Consider the following 22,813-nt stretch of genomic DNA (forward strand, 5'->3'; position numbering starts at 1 on the left):
GTTTTTAGCACCAAACATGCTTCCTTTGGTAGGCTGCTCAAGTACCCCTTGGGGTAGAGCAGGGTGAACTGACCTACGATGGGCAATTCACAAGAGTCCCTCTGTTTCGTTGTTGTTGGGTCTTGAAGAAGGGATATATGCTCCCCTTTGGTGGGGTGATCCTAAAGGGATGATCAGTGTTACAAACTGATGAGTATAGGTGGATCGCCGATATCGCTCATCAATTTGTAACTCTGATCAAGACTGGTGCCCACTGAAGCTAAGCAGGGCTGAGCCTGGTCAGTACCTGGATGGGATACTTCCTGAGAAAACCAGGTTGCTGCTGGAGGAGGTGTTAATGAGGCCAGCAGGGGGCGCTCACCCTGTGGTCTTTGTGGGTCCGAACGCCCCAGTATAGTAATGGGGACACTATACTGTCAAAGAGCACCGTCCTTCGGATGAGACATTAAACCGAGGCCCTGACTCTCTGTGGTCACAAAAAATCCCAGGATGTCTTTAGAAAAAAGTGGGGGTGTAACCCCGGTGTCCAGGCCAAATTTACCCAGTGGCCTCTGTCCATCATGGCCTCCTAATCATCCCCATATACAATCACCTAAAGGATGATTAGGAACACCTGTTCAATTTCTCATTAATGAAATTATCTAATCAACCAATCATATGGCAGTTGCTTCAATGCATTTAGGGGTGTGGTCCTGGTCAAGACAATCTCCTGAACTCCAAACTGAATGTCAGAATGGGAACGAAAGGTGATTTAAGCAATTTTGAGCATGGCATGGTTGTTGGTGCCAGACGGGCCGGTCTGAGTAATTCACAATCTGCTCAGTTACTGGGATTTTCACGCACAACCATTTCTAGGGTTTATAAAGAATGGTGTGAAAAGGGAAAAACATCCAGTATGCGGCAGTCCTGTGGGCGAAAATGCCTTGTTGATGCTAGAGGTCAGAGGAGAATGGGCCGACTGATTCAAGCTGATAGAAGAGCAACTTTGCATCGTTTAAATGCCACGGCCTACCTGAGCATTGTTTCTGACCATGTCCATCCCTTTATGGCCACCATGTACCCATCCTCTGATGGCTACTTCCAGCAGGATAATGCACCATGTCACAAAGCTCGAATCATTTCAAATTGGTTTCTTGAACATGACAATGAGTTCACTGTACTAAAATGGCCCCCACAGTCACCAGATCTCAACCCAATAGAGCATCTTTGGGATGTGGTGGAACGGGAGCTTCGTGCCCTGGATGTGCATCCCACAAATCTCCATCAACTGCAAGATGCTATCCTATCAATATGGGCCAACATTTCTAAAGAATGCTTTCAGCACCTTGTTGAATCAATGCCACGTAGAATTAAGGCAGTTCTGAAGGCGGAAGGGGGTCAAACACAGTGTTAGTATGGTGTTCCTAATAATCCTTTAGGTGAGTGTATATATACCAATTGGCTTCATCACTATGTCTCCTCTCCACCAGTAAGCTGGTGTGTAGTGGGCGTTCTGGCGCAATATGGCTGCCGTCGCATCATCCAGGTGGATGCTGCACATTGGTGGTGGTTGAGGAGATTCCCCCTTCTATGTAAAGCGCTTTGAGTGCAGAGAAAAGGACTATATAAATGTAATGAACTATTATTATTATTATTATTGTAGCATTCTATAGTTTAGCCATAAACTATAGTGAGTCCTGGAGAAGTGCCTTCACTCAAGTCAGAGTATGAGCTAATCTCCCCTAATCAATTTGGGATCATTAAACGGGAGTAGAAGCTCCCCTTCGGTAGGCTACTCCCTAAGAGCCTTCTCAAACACTGGTGAGATATGCCTGACGTACCTGAGGCTATGCTGGGTATTTTCTCCTCAGATCTCTGCTTTTGGGCCCGTATAGGGCTGAGGCCAGTCCCACTAGGGAGGGAGCTGTAACAGCCCGGACCTCTCTTGCTGTAGAGCATAGAAGCCTGGGAATCTTTTCTAGCATCGGGGAGCTTGGGCTTAGGGAATACCGCCATTATATCAGTCGCATGGGTAGAGTCAATAGCTATGTTTCCATCACCCTGTTTTTATGCACATTTTGAAGTATCGCATCAGAAACGAGTGATGGAAAAGCCAAATTATGAAAAAAATCCCTTAATTCGCGAAAACGTTTTACGCTCACTTGAGGTGGTTTTTGACAAAAGTTTACAAAAAATGGATAATGCGAATAATGGGAGATGGAAACGTAGCGCACATTACACCCACGTGACAGATAGACTATTTCCTCATGATGCTAATTACTGCTCTTTTTAGGGAACTGAACCAAATAATTTGTCTCAGCTCAGTAATAAGAGTATCCTGTCGGAAGCTAGTTATTTTAGTCTAAGTTAACCCCTCTGAAGCCTGGTGAATACTGCTAAAGATTTATTCTGAAAGAGGAAAGTCATATACACCTGAGATGGCTTCAGGGAGAGTAAATCATGGCGTAATTTTAATTTTTGGGTTAGTATTGGCTTTGGGAATTCCGCCATTATATCAGTCGCATGTGTAGAGTCAATAGGGGTAATTTTAATTTCTGGGTGAACTATCCTTTTAAAGAGACCACACTGCTCGACCACACACACTCCATGCAGTGACTGAATGTTATGTTAATGTGTAGCTGTATGTGCGTGCGACGAATCGAGAGTAACGGGTTTACGTCATGACACGTGATATACACATACACATCAAAATAACATTAAGCTAGTGACTACTTGCTGTGTGGCTGAGCAGTGTAGCGAATGGATAATCATATTATTATGTCTTGTATTAATATACAAAAAGGGGAAACGGCTCTCAGACGGGAACCGACTCTCACCGTTCTCTTAAAGCAGTCGCTCATTGAGTCGAACAACACACATCACTACTGTTTCCGCTGAGTCCATGTTTTATTTACTGTTGCTTACTTGGTTACCAATACCACCGTCAGCCGCTAGAACTACCTGATGGAAACGCACCTAATTCGCCTTTTTTTGTTCCAAACTTGGAAAAAAATTAGCATGACGTTTGGATGGAAACCCAGCTAATGTTTGCTATACCCACTATGTTTGTGCATATTCACAGCATAGTGAGGCAGGCATTCCCTCAGCATGGTGGAGAGGGTATTGGTTCCCCATAGCGGCAATAGCAAGACGCAGCGTCGAGGTTCCACTTTGAAAGGGAACGCCTCAAGTTACGACTGTAACCCTGGTTCCCTGAGAAGGGAATGAGATGCTGTGTCTATGGCACCTGTCTGCGCATCTCCTTTAGACGCCGCTCTGCATGTGACGTCATGGACTGCGTGTGCCAATGATTAATGGTGTTTGTTTACTGGTGCCTCAGACACCGGTCACACTGATCCCGTTCCCCACAGCGTCAATGCCCAGACGCAGCGTATCGGTCCTCATCTCAGGGAACCAGGGTTACAGTCATAACCGAACGTTTTTAACACTAATACATTTTATTAGAATTTTTTCTTGTTATTTTTGACATTTGATCAATTTAATGTGTCCTTTCTGAATAAAAGTCTTAATTTCTGACCACAAACTGTTGAATGATAGTACTGTATATGTGGTAAAAGCCCAGTGAACAGATGTACATGATGCATGGTGCCCACTATGACAGATGTATTTTGGTGAACAGCAACAAATACATTAATAATACCAAGTTTTCCTTAGATCTCATTCTATTGAAAAGTGTATTTTTACCTGGATCTCCTGGAATAAAAGACAGAAGCTGATATTCCAGAGGCAGTTGATGCTTCATCACTTTGGTCAGCCATGCTGAATTTATGTTGTCATAAATAAAGAACACAACGACATATAAAGAGGACAGTCATATAGAGTGATGGGTCAACGGTCATCACCCGTGGTGGTCTGGATGGTTAAAATGGTTTGTTATGATCTCTAGTGGACACCATGCATCAGAGGGTTACATGAAATCATGATGTCTGCCTGTGCTACGTGACAAAATATTCATATTCACATGCAGGATTGAATATGAATATTGATGTTCAATATTCATATTCACATGCAGGATTGAATATGAATATTGATGTTCAAATGTGGGTAACACGTTACATTAAGCTTTCATTTATTAGCATTAGTTATTTATATTAACATGAACAATTAACAATGATTTTACAACATTTATTCAACTATATTGCTAACTATATGCTAATTTCAACATTTACTAATACAAAATCAAATGTTGTATCTGTTAAAATAAAAAATTGTGTCAACATTAGTGAATGAACAAACCTTAAAGGGGTCCTATTATGCTTTTCCACTTTTTCAGCTTTAGTTAGTGTGTAATGTTGCTGTTTGAGCATAGAAAATGGTTGAGTTGCATTAGAGAAGACAGTGTTGACGCTTTGTCAAAGAGACACTGTTTTTTCCACCCCGTTTCCAAAACTCACTTGTTTGACCTTCCTAACTTAAGAAAGGTTAAGATTTATTTTAAACACAATCCTAAATTGTATATGGCACTGCACATTTTATGGAGAACAGCTTGTTTTCTGTAGCTTTTGTGAGCTCTCGCATTTGTAAGACGGTTCACCGCTCCTTAGGAAAATTAACCATGGATTAGTGATTGATTTCTGTTTGTATTACCTTAGTTTTCCAACAAATATCACAATCAAATGGTGGACAACATTGTCAGGGTCTGAATCGGGCTCGAATTGGTTTGAAATTGACGCCATCATTAATATTTACAGCTGAGTAGAGCTTGCGGTTATGAAGGGGCGGGACATTTCCTGAACACGTGCTAATAGCTGCCAATCACAACACACTGGACCAACTAACCAATCACAGCACATTTGGACTTCATCGAAATCAGGGTGTTTGAGCCAGACTGGGGATAGAGGAGCTGTAATAATATAAATATGTGAAAAATAATGTGTTTTTTGAACAATCAAGCATGAAAACATATTCTAGTAACAAGGCACAATAGAACCCCTTTAAATTACTGCATCTCTATTACTAAAATGAAGGTTAAGAAATGCTGTTAGCCAATGCATGAACTAATATTAACAAATTAGACTTTATGGTAAAGTGTTACCCGGAGGCGTGGGCGGATGTATGACTTCATATGAAACACAAGCCTTACCATTAAAAGCATCATGATGAGGTTTGTCATGTACGCAGGGAATCGGTCTTTACATGTCAGCTTCTCTTTCTCTGGCTAAAGAAAAAAAGAACAAGCAGAGTTTCTGTCTTTTTCAGCACAAATATCTGAACATTCTTAAATCAAGATATATTTACTGGACTATTCAAAAGATTTCAGGTATTAAGTCTTGTTTACTGAAAATAAAATCATCAAAATTGAGTGACTTTATGCTTAAAACAAGCACAAATATAATATCCACCAATGGGGTTTAAATTAAGTTTATTTTTCTGACCGCATTGGCAGATATTCTTTCTTGGTTTCAGCAAAAACTCACTTCATTTTGATAAATTTTTCATACACAAGACTCAATGTGTTCAGTAATTTTCTTGATGTACGAATGTTTAGATATTTGTACTGGACAACAAGACCGAAACACTGAGGAAGAACGTCATGTCCTTCAGTGTTCACATCAGAGAGGGGTATTTTTAGTGTTAGCAAGGTTAGGTATCTTATTTTAACCAAGTAATTCTATGGTTATGAATATTTAATCAAAACCGATAACTATTAAATAATTTAAATAATAGATGAACTATCAAATATTGCAAATATCATAGCCTACTGCAAATATTGCCATTCATTTTGGCAATTCATACTGTTTCAAAGCAGCTTCACAGAAATGCTATAGAGCATGGCACACATATTCATCATGAAATCACCTTCTGGGATTTGTGGTCTGTCCTCAGAGATTTCTGCATGACTCTGAATTCATATTCGGCTCGCGGGTGATCCTGACGTAAACAAATGACAATATATATGACAAAACTGACTCGAAAACAAGAAAAAAGAGAAAGAAAGATAGAAAGAAAGAAAGAAAGAAAGAGAGAAGGAAAGAAAGAGAGAGAGAGAGAGAGAGAGAGAAAGAAAGAGAGAAAGATGTATGTCTTCAGGTGAGTGTAAAGCTGTCCGCATGCTAGAAACCCTGTGAAAGACTCGAGAGGAAAGGTGTGAGTCGTGGAGAAAGAGAATACAGTCAGAGATCAGAGATTTTAATATGTTCAAACCTTCAGTGCTTCCTACAGACACACACACACACAGCGGGGAAGAAGAGGATGACAACATTAAATGACACTAGAGAAATGAGCAGTAGTGATCATGTGACTGTGTGTGTGTGTGTGTGTGTGTGTGTGGTCATGTGATCAGACCTCCTCGTCCTCGAAGCCTGTGAGATCCCACTCATAGTTGAGCCGCATCTGTCTCCTCTTCCAGTGCTCCATGAAGAACGCCGCTGCAACACACACACACACACACACACACACACCAGCATTAATCACACTGACAGTAGGTAATGAACTCATCACACACCTGAGGAACTGCGCTAAATGTAGCAGGAACTGATCAAATATTAACGGTTCGATTATGGAGGTGATTAATGATGAAGAGCGCATAATAAAGATATTTTCCCGTATTGGTCGAATCCATGGATGAGAATTCAAATGGAAGTCATAATGGAAACAAAGACAGTTTCCCAGCCATACAGAGCCTGAATGAAGAACAGTGAAGATTTCTGCGGGACACTCTAAGACACACGATGCTCGGCTGATACTCTGTGATGTGTGTGTGTTGGACGAGCAGCATCTGTCGTGCGTCTCCTGCGCAGTAAATCTGGTGTGTGAACTCCTGCCCTGCGAACCGAGCCGGAGTCACGACTTCCTGTCCAGATCCCTGAGCACTCGACACTGAGCAGAGCAGAGCCGTACACGCACGCATGATAAACCCCTCCAGACGGGAGATGTTTACTCTGAGACAGACAGAGCCGTTCAGAGATAGAGACACACACTGTCCTTCCAGCTCCAGATTCCCCAACTAACAGGGGGAATTCACTAAAGTCAGCTAACTCTAGATGGCACCTGTAAGGCAATATACTGTGTCTGATTAACAGTTGCTACAACATGACAACTATAGCTAATATTCAACATACATTCGTGTGTGTGTGTAATGGGTAGGTTTAGGGGTCAGGTTAGTGTGCGTGTGCATGTGTGTGTGTCTGTGTGTGTGTGCTGATGATTGCTTGAGGAAAGGCTGACAGTCGGATCAAACACAAGGCTACACTGATGGAGGAGCAGAATGGAGGATCTCTGGGTCTCAGGATCTCGGGATCTCAGGCTCTCGGGAGCTCAGGAGCTCTGGATCTCAGCATCTCAGGCTCTCGGGGTCTCGGGATCTCGGGATCTCAGGCTCTCACACAGCCAACTCCCCAGTGTTAAATGGTGTACATATAGTACAATGTAAAATTTATATTGTTAAAAACGCTATATAAATGAGGATGACTTGACTTGACTATAGGTCCAACTACAGGGTGTTAAAAATTAACACTGAAGCAGTGTTGAAGTTAATGAGATAATTAAGTGATTAATTAAGTGATGATTGGCCATTAGTGGTGACACCTAATGTTAATAAGAAGAATCATTGAAGGAAAGAGAAACAACAAGAACAGAAAAAAAGAGAAACACAAGAACTACTGACTTCGAGCCATTACACATTATTGCACTTATTATTACCAGTTTGACTTTATTTCTGTCATACATCTACACACAGTCTTATTTAGATTTACAGAAGTTTAGATGGTGATGTTTTATGGAATGTTTCATTTCATGTCGCCATTATGGTGATCAGTGTTTGATTCAGTTGGGCTCTTGACCTTTTACCTTTTAATATAAGTTTTTATCTGACCGCTCCAACTCTGTGTTCCTAAAGCACATTTGTTGTGGCAAGAGAAACTATGACCTGGACTGCGTTTCCCAAAAGCATCGTAAGCCTAATTTGATTGTACAGACCATTTGTTGAAAATGAAGCCCAGGTAATGATGGTAATGTTTAGATCAAATCAAATCCTACAATCCTGTAGTGGCCTGATACATTGAACCAGCATTATGAACTGATTATACAAATGTTTTATTCATATTCATTACAGTAGCTAATTCCAGCAGTGCTTTAATAATCTGAAGGTTTTAAAATCACACACAGACATCAAGAATCTACATATGTATCTCAACAATGGTGACAATCACACAAATGCTTCATGTTGAAGTGCATTATGGGAGCCACCAATCAAAACGCATCCATGGCTCACATCATGCATTACAGCATGAATAAATTATGCAGCTTAATTGTCCTGTAATTTTCCTTGGTTTTTCCTGTTTGCTTTTATTTTGCTATTGTTTTGTTAGGACTTTAGTAGCTTGTTTTGTGATGTTCAGAGTTGATCTGTTTGTCACTTGTTTGTTTATTGTCACCATTGTTGAAATTCATAAGCTGATTCTTGATGTCTGTGTGTCCAAACACAATAGCTTCTGTGCACAAAGTATTTTCAAAATTGTTCATATTGCTGTTGGATCTCAAACTGTTGAATCTCAGGGCTACAATCACCAATGCTAAAATTAGACATCAAGCATATAGTCAAATATTTAGACTCTGAACGACATCAGTGAATCAGGTCACTACATGATGATAATGTAATCATCAAACCATATTGTGAGCAGGTTTTCTCTTGCAGTAACAAATGTGCTTTATAAACACAACGTTTGAACAGACAGAGAAAATCTAACCATAAAAAAAGAAAAGGGTCAAGAGCTCAACTAAAGCAAACGCTGACCATCATAATGGTGACTTGAAATGAAAAACTCCATAAAACATTTCCTTCTATAAGTGCAATAATGTGTAATGGCTCGAAGTCAGTAGTTCTTGTGTTTCTCTTTTTCTGTTCTTGTTGTTTATCTTTCCTTCAATGATTCTTCTTATTAACATTAGGTGTCAGCACTAATGGCCAATCATTACTTAATTAATCACTTAATTATCTCATTAACTTCAACACTGCTTCAGTGTTTATTTTTAACACCCTGTAGTTAGACCTATATGTACACCAGGAGTGTTCATTTAACACTGGGGATTTTGCTGTGCAGGCTCTCGGGGTCTCAGGATCTCAGGCTCTCGGGATCACAGGGTCTCAGGCTCTCGGGATCTCAGGCTCTCGGGATCTCAGGCTCTCGGGATCTCAGGCTCTCGGGATCACAGGGTCTTGGGAGCTCGGGATCTCAGGATCTCAGGCTCTCGGGATCACAGGGTCTCGGGAGCTCGGGATCTCAGGATCACGGGGTCTCGGGGTCTCGGGGTCTCGGGAGCTCGGGATCTCAGGCTCTCTGGATCTCAGGCTCTCGGGATCACGGAGTCTCGGGATCTCAGGATCACAGGGTCTCGGGAGCTCGGGATCACGGAGTCTCGGGATCTCAGGATCTCAGGCTCTCGGGATCTCAGGATCTCAGGCTCTCGGGATCACAGGGTCTCGGGAGCTCGGGATCTCAGGATCACGGGGTCTCGGGAGCTCGGGATCTCAGGCTCTCTAGATCTCAGGCTCTCGGGATCACGGAGTCTCGGGATCTCAGGATCACAGGGTCTCGGGAGCTCGGGATCTCAGGCTCTCAGGCTCTCGGGATCTCAGGCTCTCGGGATCTCAGGCTCTCGGGATCTCGGGATCTCGGGATCTCGGGATCTCGGGATCTCAGGCTCTCGGGATCTCAGGCTCTCGGGATCACGGAGTCTCGGGATCTCACGATCTCAGCCTCTCGGGGTCTCGGGATCTCGGGAGCTCAGGCTCTCGGGAGCTCAGGCTCTCGGAATCTCAGGCTCTCAGCCTCTCGGGATCTCAGGATCTCGGCAGCTCACCCCACAGTGCCATGAAGATGGAGAAGAAGACGGTGGCGGGGTTGTCGAACAGGTGGCTGGCACGGGCCGTCCCACACGCCGTGCTCAGGTTCCAGTAGCTGCACACGCGGTCACACAGCGGACACATGGTGATGTTCCTCCGCTGGTCACAGATCTCCATACTGCACACAGAAGAAGCGCTTGAGTAGAGACTCTCACACACACCTGATCCAGTTCAGCTTCAGACTGTTACCTCTGCTTTATTACATACTCTAATACATTTCATCTCATTCCGTTCATTTTCTGAAGGTTACACAATTTCCAACTCCCATTCTACCCTTCACTCTCATGTACAAAAACTATCACAACATAATTTTAAATGAAACTATTTTAGGTGTAGTTTCTGGATAAAAGTGCAGGATCAGTTCCAGCAGGCTCTTTTCAGGCTGTCATAATATCCTGACAGAGACAAACTCCAGAGGCACTTTCAGACAGATGTTTGGGTTTTATATGCTCTTTCTCAGCGTATGAACTTCCTCTTGAGCAGTTTGAGGCTTTAGCTCAGGATGGGGGGCTCGACTTTATTACCCAGCAGTATTTCTGGCATCACAAAGCTGAGACATGAGTTAATAGCAGTTCCAGTTATTAAAATAGAACTTGTCAAAGATGTTTTGTGGAAACTATACTCTAAAATTTGCTGGTTTATTTTTTACTCAGACTGCTGGGTTCTGAGTTATTTTTAAAAGTGTTGGGTTTCTAAATAGACTAAATTAATTGTTTAGGAATATACAGTGCTGGGTAGTAACTGGTTACATGTAATCTGGATTACGTAATCAGATTCCAAGGTTACACTTTATTTAGGAGACATAGTTACAATGTACTTACTCAAATAAGTACTGAGTAATATTAAGGAACTACATGTGCGTAGTACTATAGATTAACGGTTAGGGTTAGGGTTTGGGTTAGGGTTAGATACTTGTAATTATGCATAATAACCCTACCTAAAATATGTAATGAAATGGATTACGTTACTAACTAAAATGTTTTGGTCATGTAATTTGGAATCAGTAACCAACATAGACTGTAAAAAAATATGGGCGTAGAGACCCTGACGTGACCCATACGTTTCTGAAGAGCATTTCTGAAGCCCAAAGTGGGCGGAGCCGGCCGTCGCCATCTTGGCCGCGCGCCACTCCTGGATAACAGAAAATGTGCAGCGAGGCGGATTAGCTGAGGTGACGTAACGCTAACAGACAAACGGCTAGCAGTGACATCAGCAGCAATCCACCTGTCACTCAAGTGGCCATGCCCTTAATTATGCAGAACTTTAAGGCTTAAAGGGGTGATGAACTGAGAAATCAAATTTTCCTTGAGCTTTTGACATCTAAGAGGTCATCATATTATAAGAATATCCTGTAAGTTTCAGAACTGAAAACGTCCTTGTTAGTCCAATAAAAGCTTTTATTGACACCAGGCTCAGCAAACGACTCGTTTTTCAAAGTGGGGAACTATGATGACAAAGAGGATAAAACACCATCCCCGCAGAAGAAGATCAACGCCTACTTCAACACGGACGGTTTAGCCCCGCCCACCGATTCGCGCATTACACGAAACTCATTATAATACGCAAAACTGTTATCCACTCACAGCAGTGGCCGTTTACTTCCAAGTCTACAATGCAAGAAGCCCATAAAAAACGAGCGTTTTTGAGCTAGGCTCAAAATTAGGGTAGAAAATAGCCTATTACTTATTCATTTTGATGTTTTTGAATGTAAAAACCAAGCGAACGTCATAAGTTGACCTCAGACAACAATATAAAAAAATTTAAAAAGCCAGTTCATGACCCCTTTAATATAATTTAAACGGATGAGTTATAAAAAAATCCCCCCCCTCACAGTCGTCATGAAGGGCAACATTAGCTATATAGACCAAAACCACTTTTTGCCCCAGACTGTAAACATGTTTTTTTCTGCTGTAAAGTTGGACATTTTAACATGCGGGTCTATGGGATTTAGTCTCTTCTGCAGCCGGCCTCTAGTGGCCAGTCGATGAACTGCAGTTTATGTCTCTTCCGTGTTGGATTCAAGAGAGAGACAGGGAGGGTGCCGCTTGGTATCCGACTACAATTTGTCAGTAATCTACCCAGCACTAACCCAGTTTTTAGTCGTTATAAGCTGATATTGGTTTAAGTTTGAAACTGCTGGGTTAAAATGCACATCATGTATTCTGCTATCCTTTAATTATATCATACTTAATGATATTTTATTTGGTCTGTACCAAAATAAGGTGATCCATTTTACTTCTGATTTCTGACATTTGTCATTTTCTGTTTGAGAGTAATTCCATTTTATGGTAACGCAATGATTAACGCAGCTTTCTTTTACAGTTAATATTAATAAATTCATATGCGTGTGCGTGCGTTTTGATTGGCCACTGACCTGGGAATGTCGTCATCAACAGTAACGCATCCATAGAGGAACACAATGACGCCCACTAAAGAAGCAGGGATCAGCATCTGGGTATAAACCCCAAGCCAAGCAAAGTAGAGGCCGATCTTCTCCCCGAAGTACTTCCTGCCAGACAAGCAAGAGATTACTAATGAAGTTCCAGCGTGGAGAGAGCTGTGTGAGAGTCTGAGATGTACCGGATCAAGCTGATGGGCTGGTACTTGTAGAAGACGCTGTAGCTCGCCCACTCTTCATACAGCAGCTGAAATACAGGCAGAAACACGGCCTTCACTATCACCACAGTCTTCACTATCACATCACACTGTCTGCGGTTCAACTGTTCAATCCTTTTCCCCATTCACACAGAGGTCACACACAGCACTGACACTCACCTTCCGGTCATTAGGCTCAGCGTTCTCCCCTTCAACATCACCCTGATGGTGAAGAGAATAATCTATCATATCCTACAGATCATTCCAGTGCTAATGCATCTATTAATCAATCTAACTCTGTGTCAGATTCACAGAAACAGTGCTGGATACTCACATCATGCAGTGGATAAGCAGCCAGATATACGCCGCTGCCAAGCAGGCTGGTGATTCCTGAACAACATGTCAGAGGGATTGTTCTGTCAGTTACACGTTTGCTGTCAATGATGCACATCTAAGTGTATGGAGCACTGAAACTTGGTGCTGTTCATTTTAAAAAGAAAAAATAATAATACTAGATTTCAAACTGCATAGACAAAGCAGTAGCTCACCCATGCTGAATTTGGCTTTTGTGCACTTGGTTCGCTTCAAAACTTCACATACCTAAAACAATGCACATATCAAAACATTTAATGATCAAATATGTCATTAATACTATGCATCTGACAATACTTTATACTTACTAATGAGCCTCTTGTTTTACTGTCGAAAAAGGAATCTCTGTCGGATAAATCAAACCTGTAAAGAAAAAAGGTCACAAGTATGTTTTTCAATGCAAGTTTTGCGTCGATCTTTCTCTTGCATTCAGGTCCATTCACACAGATCGCATGTGCAAATCTCATTCATAACACCTGAACAGAACTCAACTGCACTCGGGCCATTAACTGCTGTAAACACTGCTGAAATGTAAGGCAACACTTTCACTACGAAGGTCCACTTTCGTTTTACACTTCATTTTTCAAATATCCTATAGATTCCAGTTTAGGTTTAGTTAGTTTCATTAATGGTTTTGTTCATTTTAGTTTAGTTATTATTTTTTAATTATTAATAATAGTTTAGTTAAAAGAACACTTCCAGTTACAGACCTTTAATTTCAGCAAAGTTTAATGTTTGCAGTTAACAGTTAACTCTTGTGCAAACCACTTAATAATAAACATAAAATAATTGTTTGAGATTGAACAAAGAACCATAAATAAAAAATATTCATTCAAATTCATTCATATTAAAGATGAAATCTTGTTAAACATGTGGTGTGTAAGAAAAAAAAATCTGTATGATTATTATGATTATTCTTTTATGGTTATTTCTATGATTAATCCTTTCAAGCATATTATTCTTGTATTGATCCATTCATGCTTTTTGTCTATTGTATCTTTCAATATCATATACAGTTCTCATATTCATGTGTTCTATTCAGACCAGACATTTAGTTTACTTCTACTCTGAAAATGTCCGTCTATTTGTGGGATAGACATGTTTTTTTTTTCCTCGTTTTCTGCTCAGTGTGGTGTCTTGTCTAACTTGTGTGGTATCTTGTCTAGTTTCACATGAGAAGGTTATCTTACTTGGAAGTCAGGTACAGCTGTATTTGCATACGGTCTAGACATGACGGAAATACTTATTTGGCCTTTTCTGCATTTTTAGGGCTGGTTCACACAGAAAGCACTTTTGCTTTGAAAACGTGAGACGCGGGCCGTGGAATGGGGGAAAAGCACAAGTCTCGAGACACGTCTTTTAAAAGTTGAACTTATTTTAACTTGAGTGGCGTGTAGTGCCATGCGCGAGACGCTGCAAAAGACGCGAGCGCAACGGTCACGCATGTCCATCTAGTGCGTGTTTACATTGAAAAAGAAAGTAGCGCATCCATTGGGAAAACTACTCGGTTACTAACGTAACCTCGGTTCCCTGAGACTAAGGGAACGAGTATTGCGTAGCTATATGCAGTGGGGAAACTCCTTTTCCTCGAATTCTGAAGCTTCAAATGTAAAACGCATTTTGGTCACTCATTGGCTGTGCTGCGGCAACTGCACATCCTGCAAATGTGCAATACGCAGTGGGGACGCCATGCAAAACGCCGCACCGAGTAGCTGGTTGAAACTGCAGCTCGAGAACCCTGAGCTTACAGAGCCAGCCAGAAACCAGTGTATAATAATAAGACCAGACACTGTCGGGCCTCATGATATACCTCTTAATGTAATGCCCAAACATCCATTTTTAACCCCATCACTTAAGACCAGACACAGTCGGGTCTAAACAATAAAGGGAATGATAACCGGCCAGAAGCAGGTTTTATAATGATTGAATGAATGTGTGCTTATGACATTGACATATTATGTGGATAAGACCGGACACCTGTCGGGTCTAATTCATACGGAAAGGACCCTTGCCTGCCGGGAAGGAACCTCCATGTTATAGAATTTCACGAACGTAGAGGGCGAGAACCAACCGGCCGCCGCACAGAAATCGTGAATGGGAACCCCAGAGGACCAAGCCCAAGAAGAGGCCATGCCTCTAGTCGAATGAGCTCTAGTTCCAATAGGGCAAACCTGACCCACTGAGGTGAATGCCAGAGAAAAAGCATCAACTATCCATCTGGATATTCTCTGCTTTGTGACGGGCGACCCTTTGGACTGGCCACTGAAGCAGACGAAGAGCTGTTTTGATTGTCTAAAAGACGCGGAACGCTCCAGATAAATTCTCAGTGCTCTGACAGGACAGAGTAGATTAACCTCCCCATCCTCTGAGGAAGGGGGAAGGGCCAATAAAGTGATCACCTGTGCTCTAAACGGAGTTGAAAGCACTTTAGGCACATAGCTGTGTCTGGGTTTGAGAACGACCTTCGAGTCGCCAACACCAAACTCCAAACAAGAGGGGCTCACAGAGAGCGCCTGCAAATCTCCAACTCGCTTGACAGATGCCAGTGCCAGCAGGAGAGCAGTCTTTAGCGAGAGTATTTTGAGATCAACTGACTGAAGCAGTTCAAACGGTGGGCCCTTCAGGGCCCCAAGGACCGGGGAGAGGTCCCAAGAAGGAACAGATGGAGGTCTGGAGGGGTTAAGCCTCCTGGCTCCTTTCAGAAACCGTACCACCAAGTCATTTCTTCCTAGTGACCGGCCAGCCACCGGAGCATGATAAGCTGCGATGGCTGCCACATACACTTTGAGCGTGGACGGGGTCCTGCCCGTGTCTAATAGCTCTTGTAGGAAGGAGAGCACCACTGGTACCTCGCATGACACAGGTTCAAAACGTTTGTCCAGACACCAACTGGAAAACACTGACCATTTAGAAGCATACAGGCACCTAGTAGAAGGGGCCCTGGCTTCATTGATCGTGCTTAGGACCTTCTCAGGAAGGTCCCGGGTACCCATTGAGGGGCCACACATGGAGAGCCCATAAATCGGTTCGTGGATGCCATATCGTCCCTTCCGCCTGCGTGGGGAGGTCTTTCCTCAACGGAATCAGCCAGGGGACTTTGTCCACCATCTGAAACAGCTCCGGAAACCACGGTCTGGATTTAAAGAGGGGGGCTACCAGGAGGACTGGGCATCCGCTCTCCCTGACCCGCTCGATAACCTGGGGTATCATTGAGACGGGGGGAAATGCATAAAGGGGGCGGTTGGGCCAACGATGGGCCAACGCATCCCTGTTTTTCGAGAAGAACACTGTGCAATGAGTGTTGTACTTTGAGCTAAAGATGTTGATTTCGGCCTCGCCAAACACTTTCCATATCAGGCGCACCGTCTGAGGATTCAGGGACCACTCGCCTGGGGGAGTGTTGCCCCGTGACAGCATATCCGTACCCGTGTTGAGGATGCCTGGGATATGTGCTGCTCTCAGGGATCTCAGATTGGCTTGTGCTCAAATAAGGATATCTCTCACCAGGGCATACAGGCTGCCCGACCTGACGCCGCCCTGGCAATTTATGTATGACACCACAGATGGATCGTCCGTCCGGACTAGGACCTGGTGTCCCCTGATGTTTGGCAGAAATGCTTTGAGGGCCAGACAAACTAATTTCATTTCCAGGCAGTTGATGTGTAAGCTCTGCTCTGTGCTTGACCAGAGGCCGGAGACAGGCTTTCCCTCATGTAACGCTCCCCAACCTTGGTTGGAGGCGTCTGTGAAAACCACCTTCCAAGTGGAAATCACATCCAAACTCACGCCCTCAAGATGCCAGACCTGAGCCAGCCAGGGAATCAGTGCCTGTAGACAACCCTGATTCACCGTGACATACAGGCTGCCTGACCACCACGAGCTGGCTGGCACACGGCGCTTGAGCCAGTGTTGCAGCGGGTGCATGCGCAGTAGTCCCAAACGGAGTACTGACGACGCGGCTGCCATGAGACCCAAAAGTTTCTGAAACCTAGGCGTGAGCATAGGGCGTGAGCGTTCGCCTGCCCTGAATGAGGCTGCGAGCTGTTGAATAGAGAGCGCGCGCTCTGCTGTGAGGCGCGCTCTCATAGTCAGAGTTGATAACCGTGCCCAGAAAGATCACACTCTGGCTGGGATACAGTTTGCTCTTGGATATATTGATTCTGAGACCCAGACATTGCAAATGGTTCAGAATCAGAGACCTGTGGTGTAACAGTTCGGTTCTCGACTGGGCTAGAATCAGCCAATCAGCGAGATAATTCAGCACGCGCACCCCCTGAAGCCTCAGGGGGGAGAGTGCCGCGTCCATGCACTTCGTGAACTGTGTACTGATAAACCTGACCCTTGAAGGCGAATCTCAAGAATGGCCTGTGACGGGGGGCTATTTGAATGTGAAAGTAAGCGTCTTTCAGATCCACAGTAAAAAAACAAAATAAAAACAATCGCCCGGGTGAATTTGCGCGAGGATTTGTTTTATGGTCAACATTTTGAATGGCCGTCTCATGAGAACTCTGTTCAAATGTCTCAGATCTAAAATGTGTCTGATACCACCGTCTTTTTTGGAACTAGAAAATAGCGGCTGTAAAAACCCGAATGCTGCAGCGCGCGGGGGGGACAGGCTCTATCGCCCTTTTTTGCTAGCAGATTGTGTATTTCGGAGCGAAGCACGTGACCCACGTTGCTTCTCACCGAAGTCTCTATAACCGCCTGAAACTTTATTGTGTTTATAACCCAACTCGACACATCGGGGATGGCTTGCTAGGCCAGGACATGTGTGGCTAGGGTTTGACACGTTTTGGGACAGGCCGCCTAACACAGGGGGACCTGATACCCTTACATTGTGATTTGTGCACATATTGAGTGTTGGACTGACAGTACAAGCTTTTGCCTGGGAGAAGTCAGTGTAACCACTGGGAGGGGGCCGCCTAGAGAAGGGGGACCTTGAACCCGTGTGTTGTGACTGTAAAAACATTTATCGGGGATGGCTTGCCAGGCCAGCGCCCGTGCGACTAGGGATTGTCTGGGATGGGCCGCCTAACACAGGGGGACCTGATACCCTTACATTGTGATTTGTGCACATACTGAGTGTTGGACTGACTGCACAGGCTTTTTCCTGGGGAAAGTCAGTGTAACAACTGGGAGGGGGCCGCCTAGTGAAGGGGGACCTTAAACCCGTGTGTTGTGATTGTGAAACATACTCTTTTTGTGCTTTACGTGGGTCGCCGTGAGAACAGCGTGTGTTTGTAGAAACGCGCTGTTGTGTCTGAATCACGGAGAAGGTTCTGCGTGATGAACAGAATGTAAGGGAGCGGTAGCTCTCTTGTGTCGTAAAGAGAGATAGCCGCGTGCACATCTGACCGCGCACTTCTTCCGTCACTGCTCAATGAGGGAAGGAAGCGGGCACGCGCATGAAAGAACCTTTCATTGTTAGAAAGCGCTCTTCTGTGTGATGTACAAAACAGAGGGTGGGGTAGATCTCTTGTGTCGTAAAGAGAGCTAGCCACACGAACATATATGTGGTGGTTGAGGAGATTCCCCCCTTCCATATGTGAAGCGCTTTGAGGTCCCAGAAAAAGCGCTATTTAAATGTAACGAATTATTAACGGGCATGCCCTCACAGACCGAGCATCCCCCGGCAGAAAGTGCAGCTTGAGCATGGACGGAACCCAGGCACGCAACGCACTTAGCATCCCCGTTCGTCTCGTGCAGACGAGAGCCGCACGTGGCGCATGAAGAGCGAGGCATTTGAAACAACGCTCGCTGTCCTAAAAGCAAAAGCAAAGGATATGCGTTGGTCGCCGGATAGCGACAGCAGAGAGGCGACAGGGGAAGACGGCTTCTGAAACGAAGGCGAAATCCGCTGTAGAGATGCACACTCTAACTGTAGGGCTGGTTACAACGGCGAAGCTTTCAGAGGACTCAGAGACGTGAAGTATGTCGCTGAAGGAGATGAAATCTGCTATAATGACTATTTCGGGGGCTTTTATGGGCTATGGCCACGCCCCTTGTGGCGGGGTCTGACGTGTATGATGTAATGATAGCTCATTGGCGCACACGTTGGAGCCGCCCGCACCATTGGATGTGCTGCCAGACACTCACTGTGCTAGCTGTGCTGCTGCAAAATGCGTTTTACATTTTAAGCTTCAGAATTTGAGGAAAAGGAGTTTCCCCACTGCGTATAGCCACGCAATACGAAGTGACCATTCTCGAAAGGGAACTTGATTTTCCAGTACAGGGTGAGAGCTTTTTAATTACGAAAATGATTATTTATTTTTGCTAATTATTATTTCATTTCAGTAGGTTTTTAAGTAACTGTTGTTCGTTTGGTTTAATTTTAGTTTTTCATTTAGGTTTAAATCTCTATTTAATTTCAGTTTACAAAAATGTTTTTGGACTAATAGTTTTAGTCTTAGTTTCAGTTTTCGTTTACTAAAATGACCTTCCTTCACATGAGAGCGAGGACATTTAGGCAATGTTTTATTATAAGGTTAGTTTACCTGGCTCTGAAGTTGTGCGTGCAATGCAGTTTTTGTTGTTGTGACACCTACATTGCCAAGAATATATTAATATTATTACCTTAGGAGTCAACTTGATTGTTCCTGTCATTTTTATGTTCCCATATCAAATTTGTCATAAAACATTAAAATGTTTCCTAAAGCCCAAAGTATAAGTTACGCATACACTAGGGTGTGTGATGTAAATATTATCATCAGTACAGTATGCGCATACTGTACGTGCACTGTGTGAGTTTAATAACTACACACTTACTAATAACTTTGCACTAATTAATTCAATAAACACTGGACTGGGCCACTGATGAACAGTCAAGAACAGAAGCTGATGAACAACAAAAACAAACTCCTGGAGATGCTACGAGTACAGCAACACCAGTGTTTACTAGCGCTGTACTTAGGGTTAGGGTTACGTTTGGTTTAGGGTTAGTTGCATGTAATAATGCATCATTTATATGTTTATCATTTATACATTACTATGGTAACTGCATGTAACGTGTAACAAGGACACTGTAAAATTAAGTGTTATCACACATTTTTATCGGTCAAAGCCTTTAAACAGAAATTCGCCACAGAATAAAAAGGTAATTGCAACTATTTATCTCCAATTTTTTTATGTCTCACAATTCTGATGAAAAAGACAGAATTGCAAGATAATTAATATTAACAGTGATAATGATAATAATAAAAGTGCAATTCTGAGTTGTTTTTTCTACAATTGCGACTTTTATTTGATAATATTATAATAATATAATATAATAATATATTATAAAGTTTTTAAGTCATAATTGTGAGATTTATACATGGAATTGTGTGAAATAAAGCCAGAATTGTGGAATAAAAAGTCTCAAGTTTTTTCTTGTTGCCTCCATAAGAATAGCACAAACTCTGGGAAGTGTCACACCGCATGGACTTTGTGTATTGTTTCCCGCTCTTTGTCAGTTGTCATGGTTATTCATTTGATTTCATCATTATATTCAGGTGTGTGTGTCTCGTTATCTCCCCTATTGAAGTTCAGTTCAGTTGAGTTCAGTGTTTGTTGGGTCTCGTCTTAGTGTAGTTGTTTTGTGGATGTACCTTGTTGGAATTAAAGCCTGTCTACCTTCATCATCATCTTCATGTTATTTGTGTGTTGAGTCTCTCCCACACAACCCGTGACAGAAGACTGAAACCTTCTAGTGTTCGTGTTCATGCATGTTTGCGTGTTTGTCTGTACACATACTTGTGTTTGCATCAAAACTGAAGGGTAGTTTGGTCTAAACAGAGCAGAATTTCTTCCTTTTTTACATTCTTGTCACATTGAAAACTGCACACAGTGAGAAAAAGCCTATGAAAGGAGTCGCACTGACTGTCTATAACAGCACGTATAACAGACATTAAGAAGTGTTGGCGCTTGAGAATGGAGGCGGACACTAACAGATGCTGCTTTTCTCTGGAGAACGGGTACGAGAGGTGCTTCACTTTCTGCGTCCGGTTCTCTTCTAGGTTGGGATGAAGGGGATCTGTGAGTTTGCTGATGAACGTGTTGATCTTTTCCATTACGCCGCTGCTGTGTTTGACTTCATACACCTACAGTAGGAGCACAGCGTCATCACAGTCGTCACTCGTCACATCTCTGCTTTACTCAGGGCATGCTGGACAAACCTTACTTTTTTAGTAGGCATCTTCAGTTTCATGAACTCAGCCTCGCGACAGAGCACGTTCCACGGAGCATGAATCTTCACAAAGCCCACTCCAGGTGTCTTGGTCTGGAAACACACAACAGATTTTACAGCAAACACGTTTCATGCTACCGCCAAGCAGGTGTAATCTAAGGAGACAGACACAGTGTGTTTACTTCACTGTCAGAGCCTGAAACAAGCACTGGGTCATCCCTGCAAACACACACACTGGGCCCTATTTTAACGATCTGAAACGCAAGTGTCAAAGCGCAAAGCGCAAGTAACTTTGTGGGCGGATCCCGGCGCTGTTGCTATTTTCCCGGCGGGATAAATGCCTCTTGCGCCTGGCGCAAATCTAAAAGGGGTTGGTCTGAAGTAGCTTCATTATTCATAGATGTGGTTTGGGCGTAACGTGAAATAAACCAATCAGAGCTTCATCTCACATTCCCTTTAAGAGCAGGCGCGCTTGTTCTAAAGCGGATTCCTATTATAACGGCGGATTTGCCAGGCGCGCGCCAGGAGCGGTTCACAGCCGAGGAGAGCAACGTTCTCGTCAGGGCCGTAAAACACGAGAGAAGTGACATTGGGGATGGAGAAACCCACCCAAATTAACTTCTGTTAAACAGGCGTATGATAATTTGGGTAAATGTGTAAGCTACATGTATGCTTTTATAATAAATTGTCTATCTATCTATCTATCTATCTATCTATCTATCTATCGTAATAATGTATGATTTGCAAAAATGAAAACTGCTGCTTAGATGAGAGAATCAAAGTGTATGCGCGTTGTGCACACGCTACATTGATTATGGTCAAGCATGCGCCCTTAAAATAGCATAATGAACAACGCGCAACGCGCCACTGACTTTAGACTAGTTTTTTTCTGGTCAGTGGCGCATTTGTTTTATAGAACAGCAAAATAGCATGAGGGAAAGTTTGCGCCGGAACACGCCTCCTCTTTGCGCTGAAACGCCCCGGGGAGCGCAAGTGTATTTCTTAGTTAACCGACGTGTGTCTGTGGAGGGAAAAGTCCGCTTTGCGCGGGTGCAAAATAGGAATGATACATGCGTCAGTGTACAAAGTCATTTGCGCCGAGTGCAAGATAGGGCCCACTGAATCTGAAACTCACTGGAACAAGATTTGGATCATCCCTGCAAACACACACACTGAATCTGAAACTCACTGGAACAAGCACTGGCTCATCCCTGCAAACACACACACTGAATCTGAAACTCACTGGAACAAGCACTGGCTCATCCCTGCAAACACACACACTGAATCTGAAACTCACTGGAACAAGCACTGGCTCATCCCTGCAAACACACACACTGAATCTGAAACTCACTGGAACAAGCACTGGCTCATCGCTGCAAACACACACACTGAATCTGAATCTCACTGGAACAAGCACTGGCTCATCCCTGCAAACACACACACTGAATCTGAAACTCACTGGCACAAGCACTGGCTCATCCCTGCAAACACACACACTGAATCTGAAACTCACTGGAACAAGCACTGGCTCATCCCTGCAAACACACACACACTGAATCTGAAACTCACTGGAACAAGCACTGACTCATCGCTGCAAACACACACACTGAATCTGAAACTCACTGGAACAAGCACTGGATCATCCCTGCAAACACACACACTGAATCTGAATCTCACTGGAACAAGCACTGGCTCATCCCTGCAAACACACACACTGAATCTGAATCTCACTGGAACAAGCACTGGCTCATCCCTGCAAACACACACACTGAATCTGAATCTCACTGGAACAAGCACTGGCTCATCCCTGCAAACACACACGCACACTGAATCTGAAA

The 22,813-nt window shown here is 43.5% G+C and overlaps 1 protein-coding gene across 2 annotated transcripts in view; it reads right to left on the reverse strand.

Moving 5' to 3' along the window:
• Window positions 1–22,813, reverse strand: part of LOC130076137 (anoctamin-1) — a 64,772-nt gene that overhangs the window by 18,285 nt on the left and 23,674 nt on the right. For both annotated transcript variants that reach the window (XM_056241106.1, XM_056241107.1), the window contains exons 3-14: window positions 20,970–21,068; window positions 20,738–20,889; window positions 13,120–13,174; window positions 12,988–13,039; window positions 12,774–12,829; window positions 12,620–12,661; window positions 12,425–12,489; window positions 12,219–12,353; window positions 9,802–9,962; window positions 6,286–6,368; window positions 5,800–5,871; window positions 5,084–5,158 (exon numbers count right to left, since the gene is read on the reverse strand). In XM_056241106.1, the coding sequence (XP_056097081.1) occupies window positions 5,084–5,158; window positions 5,800–5,871; window positions 6,286–6,368; window positions 9,802–9,962; window positions 12,219–12,353; window positions 12,425–12,489; window positions 12,620–12,661; window positions 12,774–12,829; window positions 12,988–13,039; window positions 13,120–13,174; window positions 20,738–20,889; window positions 20,970–21,068 (1,047 nt within the window). The remainder of the gene's footprint in view (window positions 1–5,083; window positions 5,159–5,799; window positions 5,872–6,285; window positions 6,369–9,801; window positions 9,963–12,218; window positions 12,354–12,424; window positions 12,490–12,619; window positions 12,662–12,773; window positions 12,830–12,987; window positions 13,040–13,119; window positions 13,175–20,737; window positions 20,890–20,969; window positions 21,069–22,813) is intronic.

This window comes from Rhinichthys klamathensis, unplaced genomic scaffold (assembly GCF_029890125.1).
Source record: "Rhinichthys klamathensis goyatoka isolate OS25496 unplaced genomic scaffold, OSU_Roscu_1.1 h1tg000630l_1, whole genome shotgun sequence".
Lineage (NCBI taxonomy): Eukaryota > Metazoa > Chordata > Actinopteri > Cypriniformes > Leuciscidae > Rhinichthys > Rhinichthys klamathensis.